Source organism: Zea mays, chromosome 5 (assembly GCF_902167145.1).
Source record: "Zea mays cultivar B73 chromosome 5, Zm-B73-REFERENCE-NAM-5.0, whole genome shotgun sequence".
Classification (NCBI taxonomy): Eukaryota; Viridiplantae; Streptophyta; class Magnoliopsida; order Poales; family Poaceae; genus Zea; species Zea mays.
The window spans coordinates 161,325,854-161,332,747 of NC_050100.1; the positions used below are offsets into that span (position 1 = coordinate 161,325,854).

The 6,894-nt window shown below is 45.2% G+C and overlaps 1 protein-coding gene across 1 annotated transcript; it reads left to right on the top strand.

Moving 5' to 3' along the window:
• The first annotated feature begins 245 nt into the window (after positions 1 to 245).
• On the top strand, positions 246 to 1,000 carry LOC109939956 (putative uncharacterized protein DDB_G0285869). The gene is made up of 4 exons (XM_020538524.2): positions 246 to 467; positions 545 to 634; positions 733 to 798; positions 884 to 1,000. Exons 1-4 carry the CDS (start codon positions 246 to 248, stop codon positions 998 to 1,000), a joined length of 495 nt encoding a protein of 164 aa, XP_020394113.1.
• Positions 1,001 to 6,894: the final 5,894 nt, after the last annotated feature.

Below are 6,894 nucleotides of genomic sequence, written 5' to 3' on the forward strand. Positions count from 1 at the left end.
CAACGTACTAACTAAGGTTATATAATCGATACAGGCGGCATATGCGGAAGAGATGAAGGACCGTCACGGAGAAGACTGCGATTGGAGGACCATGCCGATCGATGCTCAAGCCGTGCATAAATCCGGTGGAGGAAAGGCACATGGCGGTGAGATGTTACATTACATGCCATTTATATAGTGACATGAGCATATGCCTTAATTAATCTTTCTTTGACAACAATTGTAGATTCTCTCTCTTTGATGGAATGATCAACACGACGGATTTTAGAGCGTCTCGGCGGTCGGCATCCGGGTCCGGAAGCTCCGGTCGTAGCTCTCGTCGGCTCACTGAGCAAGAGCTTGAGATCGTGAGGCTGCGTGAGGAGAACCGTGAGCGCGATGAGCAGTTGAGGGCTCAAACTGAGCAGTTGAGGGCTCAAAGTGAGTACTATGCCTCAGTCCACGCGCAGCAACAACAGATGATTCAAGTAAGCCCATTGCATTATTACTGTTTATTCATTGCTTTACACATCCAATGCGTACTACTAATATGCTTGGTCAATAGTTACTAGCTCAGCAGCAGGGCATTCCGTATGTGGCCCCTCCGCCTCCGCCGCAATGGACGTTCGTCCCTATGGGCCCTCCTCCACCTCCGGTAAGAAATTCTATGTCCATTCTCTAGTTACATAGTAAAAACGACGACTTGTGCCGCACTGCACTCACATGAATATGTATTATTCTTGTATTCAACAGGGACTTGTGCCGCAGCAGCCTCAGTTTAGCACACCGCCGGCACAGCTACCTGCCCCTGGCGCACAGGTTTGTATTCTAACTCTATAGCTATCGCCGACAGTTCAGCAGTTAATATGTACGATTTCTGACAAATTGCATTCTCGCTCCATAGGACAATCAGGAAGGAAGTGGAACGATGGATGGCTTCGTCAACTCCCTATTCGCGTACCCAACTCCGGACGGAGGCAGCGGCCAAAGCTCCAACAACCCTAGCCGCCGCGGTTCGTGAATGTGCTTCGATCTCTACCTTTTCAGTAATGAACACTTCGATCTCTACCTTTTCAGTAATGGACACTTCTTTTGTGGATGAACACTTCTTATGTGGATGAACACTTCTTATGTGTATGAATGTGGATGAATGTTCTTATATATATGTGTGTTGATGGATGTGATTGATGTGTGAATGTGCATGATGATATTGTGTATATTTTCTGTGCCATTGATCATAAATATGGGGTTTTTTGGGGGGGGGACAGTTTAACTCCCGTCGGCTTTGCAAAGCCGACGGGAGTTAAACTGGTACTGTCCAGGATAACTCCCGTCGGCTTAGCCAAGCCGACGGCAGTTGTCGCTCCTCCGTCCCGGCACCCAGGGCTGACGTGGCGGACACATAACTCCCGTCGGCTACCTAGGCCGACGGGAGTTAATTGCCCGCCACGTCAGCCCTGGCCCGGGGAGCGACAACCGCCGTCGGCTACTTAGGGCCGACGGGAGTTAATTATCTCCCGTCGGGGCCGACGGGAGTTAATGCAATCCCCGTCGGGTAGCTCCTGTCGGCCGGGTACCGACGGGATTTACACTAAAACCGACGGAAATAGCTAAATCCCGTCGGTTTTAGAGTAAATCCCGTCGGTACCCGGCCGACGGGAATATCCTGGATTGTTGTTGTGATCATCATGCGCCCTATCTGGCAGCGCTTCGGACTCCGAAAACCAAAGATAGAAATGGACGAAGCAGCTGAAGAATGTCAAAGGGCCTTCGGCGTAGTCTGTTCTTTTATTGGGACCAGGGATTTAATGCAAGAGCACATTGCCTTCAGAGTGTGGCCACTTGTAGATGACTGGGAAATGCCGAAGGAGACCGTTAAAGAAACTGACGAGGGTGGACTAATCAGGCTGAAATATACATTCAAGTATGGAGATAAGTTTGTTGAACCGGATGATGATTGGCTGAAAAGCATTGAGAATGTAAGTGATGAATTGCTTGGAGCATACTCGAAGGCCGAAAAACACTGCATTATCAGCGACTTTCGGAGGCCGAAAAAAGAAGAGACTCAACCGAGTATTTGATGCAATTGGATTTATCTATCCCGACTACCATTATCCAATGCGAGGTCAAAAGAGAAAAATACTTCTCCTACAAAGGACACTGCTTCGGCTGCTCCGGGGGAGCCAGCACCGAAGAGGAAGAAAATAAAAGTGTCCACACACCCTCCATGCTGTATTGAGCCGGCCACAGTGCCCGAGTTTATTGGCGAGGTCTCTTAGGCCACCGAAGCCAAAGAAACAACTTCAGCGGCAAAATCCGAAGCAATGGCCAAAGCACCAGCAATAGAAAAAGCAGAAGAACCAGAAACTGAAAAAGGAAAAACAACAGAAATTTTGAGTCCATCATCAAAAGTTGAGGCGACTAAAGGCCAAAAGGGGACAGTAGCAACTCCAAAAAGAAAAAGGATGGTTAATGTGCTGGATGTTTTAGAAACAATTAAATCTTCGAGCATAACTCCGAAGAAAACTGCTAAAGCTTCTGAAGTATCTGTTGAAGCCTTTGTTAGTGAAGCTTCAAAGCAACAATTTGTAACTGAGATTGGACCTTCAGAACCCACCAAGGTAAAACATTTGGAAGCTGAAAAGACAAAATTGACAGAGGCAACTTTGGAAACTGAACAAACAAAAATAACAGAGCAAATTTTAGTCGAGGAAATTGACACTGCCACCCCCGAAGCATCTTCCAAAATGCACGACTATATTATTCGACATGCTTCGGGAAAGAAATTATCCGAAGAAGAGATCTTTGAAGCTAACCATTATGCCCGATAATTAAAGTATCTGAAGGGGGCTGTAGTGTTCAATGGGATAGATGATGACGACTTCTTGTATTGCCTCCCAGACAATAAAGAACCATCTGTCTGCCAGGAGATGGCTAGGAGCATGGGATTCCCAAAGCTTGAAGCTGGCCTTTGCGCCATGATGAACGAGGATCTTGCGGATAGTCTTGCATATAACAGTCTGAAGGTACGAAGATTGTAAATTTTGAATTTTGTAGATTTTGAATGAATCTTTTACTGTTGTGTTAATCCGTTCATTCTTTTTTGAATAGGGGTTAATTCTCAGCAATGCCCTAAGGGCACAAAAGAATGCTGAAGACGAGAGCTGCACCATTGCTCTCAACAACCTTCGAACAGAGGTTATCAGGCTAAGGAACGAAGCCTTGGAGAAGGACAGAATTCTGCTTACATTAGTGGAAAAAATGAAGGAAGACGAAGCTAAATCTAAAACTCAAGCCGAAGCTCAGAAACGTGAAATTGAAGATCTTCGTAGACAACTAGCCCGAGCCAAAGAAGAACGCACTCTTGAAGAAACAAGACGAGAATTAAGCGATCAATGGGCAGATCATTTGGAAGTTAATGTTAAAGAGCTTTGTGCTTCTCAGAGAAGATGCTATGTTAAATCCATAGAGTGCGTTAAAAAGATAAAATCCAGCTTTGCCAATGTTGGCGCATTCTCTAGCGAAGAGAATTTCTCGAGGGGCAATCCCGAAGGTCCGATGGAATGGATCAGTAACGAAGCTGAGGCCTTCGAAGAAATCCTGAATAGCCACGGAGACATATGTGCTTTTTCGGGTGCTAGAGGAGTTGCTACTGTTTTGGAGAAGAGAGGTTGTGAGCATGTAAAATCTTTAGCGCAATCCGAAGCTACTTTGTCCTCCGAAGACATTAAAGACCCCTCAGCCGAAGCAAGCATGATCGGCGGAAAATTTTTCACCGATATCTGGGACAACGGCGGCCAAGAAATGGCGCAAGAAATTATTCAAAAGAGCGAAAAAGGCATCCATGATGCTAGAAAAGTAGCGGTGGCTGCCGAAAAAAGTACAGAGCCCGAAGGGCAAATAGGTATTAATTAGTGGTTTTTATTATGTTGTAATTTTTGATTCCAGACTTTGTTCACGGTTTGTAATAGTAATATAGCCGTATCTTCTCTTCGCTCAGAACCTGCTGAGGCATCTCCGGGCCCCCACCCGAAGGGGGACGATGAAATTAGAAAAATGGCCGAAGCCATTATGGACAAGGTTGTCGGCCAGCTACTGAACGAAGCTGCAGAAATAGTTCTTAAAGAGGATTAAATGCTACTGTAAAAACATTTGGAACGTAACGTATGTAATATATTGTAACTTTGAATGTAATATATAATTCATGTACAGTTTTAATTCTTTACGATGCATGAAATCTTGCATACCATTTTTTGAGCCTTCGGCGAAAAAACACCTTCCCTTCTTTTCATGCTTCGTGAAGAAAATCTTATATTTTAAAAAATTGCACACTTCCCTGGTGAAGGTTATCCAAGCTTCATGAAATATTCTCCGAAGCTATAGAAAAGTCACACTTCTTCTCGACTTGTTTTGAGCTTTAGTACGATTTTCTCTTTTCCAAAATATTCTTCCAAAAGATCAATACTGTACCCCCTTCTTGCTCCACATGCAATATGCTGTATGATGCTTATGTTATGCAAAATGATGTGATGATGTTATGTTACGCAAAATAACATTTGTGCCACAGATACATATCCCTGTAATAAAGCACACACACTTTTTATATCAGCGTTGACTTTTCGCTGTAAGCCTCCCTTAGGAGCTTCTTTGCCTTTTACTTTCAGCGGAATCATCATTTATTTTTCGCTGTAAGCCTCCCTTAGGAGCTTCTTCGCCTTTTACTTTCGGCGGAATCAGCGCTGACTTTTCGCTGTAAGATCAGAAAACTTACTCTGCGCTCCCTTAGGAACGACTTTTCACTGTTTCGAACAATTTGCACTGTGTCCGTTATAAAAAACTTTTGACAATACAACGGTCCTTCATGCCACCATAAATTTGTATGCTTCGGCAACTCAAGCCTATGGAGAAAGTGTTACAAGAAATTGAAAAACGATAAAAGACACTTAGACTTCCCATAATTGTTCCTTATTAAAAAAAAGTAATACTGAATGTAAAAATGCGAAAAAACTGCTGTTTTGGTAGGATATTTATCAATAAATGTGCTTCGACTCTGGCACAGTGCTATTGACTGTGCGAGCTTCGGACTCTTCTCTGAAGTCCCTCTGGGATGAGAGTGCTGGCTCCCTTTTGGCTGCGAAGCTCGTTGTATTGGTGGTGGCGGTGGAAGCTGTTGCCAGGAAGCTTGGGGTTGGCTTGCCGAAGCAACAGAGGCTGCAGGGTGATTGCCTACATATTCTGGAATGTAAGGCGAATGGTACGAAGCAGTATGCATGACCTGCTTCGGCTGATTCTGTTGTGCAGCAGCTTCTGCTAGCTCCTTTTGCTTCTGGATGGTAATGTGACACATCCTGGTGGTGTGGCCCTTACCTTCACCACAGAATAGGCAGTATATTTTTCTTGGTTGATCCCCAAATCTTCCCCCGAAGCCCCTGGCGCCTCTACCCCTTGGCGCTGGCGACCGGAAGGAGCTTTGCTGATGCCCCGAAGTTTGCGAGGAGCACTGTGGCCTTTGCTGTTGACTCGCTTTGTCGTCATTTTGAGTAGAATTGTGAATTGACCTGACGTGCCTTGGATAAAATCTTCCTCCGAAGCCCCTAGTCATTTCAGAGAACCTGAGAGCTTCCTCCCTTCTTTGGCGAAAATCATTGTCAGCTCGAATGTACTCGTCCATCTTCTGGAGCAGCTTCTCCAGTGTTTGAGGAGGCTTCCTGGCAAAGTACTGAGCTGCAGGTCCTGGCCGAAGCCCCTTGATCATGGCCTCAATGACAATTTCATTGGGCACTGTTGGTGCCTGTGCCCTCAGACGTAGGAACCTTCAGACGTATGCTTGAAGGTATTCTTCATGATCCTGGGTGCACTGGAATAAAGCTTGAGCAGTGACTGGCTTCGTCTGAAACCCTTGGAAGCTGGTTATCAGCATATCCTTCAACTTTTGCCATGAGGTGATTGTCCCTGGCCTAAGGGAAGAGTACCAAGTTTGTGCAACGTTTCTGACAGCCATGACGAAGGACTTTGCCATGACCGCTGTGTTGCCACTGTATGAAGATATAGTTGCCTCATAGCTCATCAAGAATTGTTTTGGGTCTGAATGCCCATCGTACATGGGGAGCTGAGGCGGCTTGTAAGACTGTGGCCAAGGAACAGCCTGCAGTTCTGTTGACAAGGGAGAAGCATCATCAAAAGCAAAATTTCCGTGATGGAAATCTTCATACCAGTCATCCTCGTTGTAGAAACCCTCTTGATGAAGCTCTCTATGCGGGGGCCTTTGATTCTGGTCATCTTGAGCGAGATGTCGAAGCTCTTCAGAGGCTTCATCTATCTGCTTTTGAAGATCAGCTAGACGAGCCATCTTCTCCTTCTTCCGTTGGACCTGTTGATGGAGAATCTCCATTTTTTGTATTTCTTGGTCCAAGTCGTCTTCCGGAGGCGTTGGACTGATGGCCTTCCTCTTCTGGCTTCGGGCCTCCCTAAGAGAGACGACATCCTGATTGGGGTCCAGTGGCTGCAGAGTGGCAGCCCCTGTCGCTGAAGCTTTTTCGGCGGCATGACGAAGGTGACGCTTGCCGAAGGTTTTCAAAAACCCAAAAAGTGGATGTGAGTTGACCGGAGGTGGGCGCCAATGTTGGGGGCTTGTTCTCAAATGCTATGAATTAAGAACAAGACAACATAAAAGTGTTAAATGTCGAACTCCTTCGTCCTTAGAAACAGTATATCCCTTTGGATATAATGAGTCTCGGACGAAGGTTACAAAGGAAAAGACCTTCGTTAGGTTGATAAATGATTAAACAGAATAATTATATATATATAATGTGCAAGTAATAATACTAACATTATCATCGATACATTTCCGTTATTAAATTCATAAAAACGAATTACAAATGTACCTTCGGACTGATGTAAGGTAAAGGTACAAAT

Bases quoted from the DNA above. Each gene is read 5' to 3' on its own strand.
- LOC109939956 (XM_020538524.2), top strand. From the start codon at position 246: ATGATCAACACGACGGATTTTAGAGCGTCTCGGCGGTCGGCATCCGGG. The intron at 635-732 runs GTAAGAAATTCT...TGTATTCAACAG, and splicing joins TGGGCCCTCCTCCACCTCCG to GGACTTGTGCCGCAGCAGCC. The intron at 799-883 runs GTTTGTATTCTA...CTCGCTCCATAG, and splicing joins TACCTGCCCCTGGCGCACAG to GACAATCAGGAAGGAAGTGG.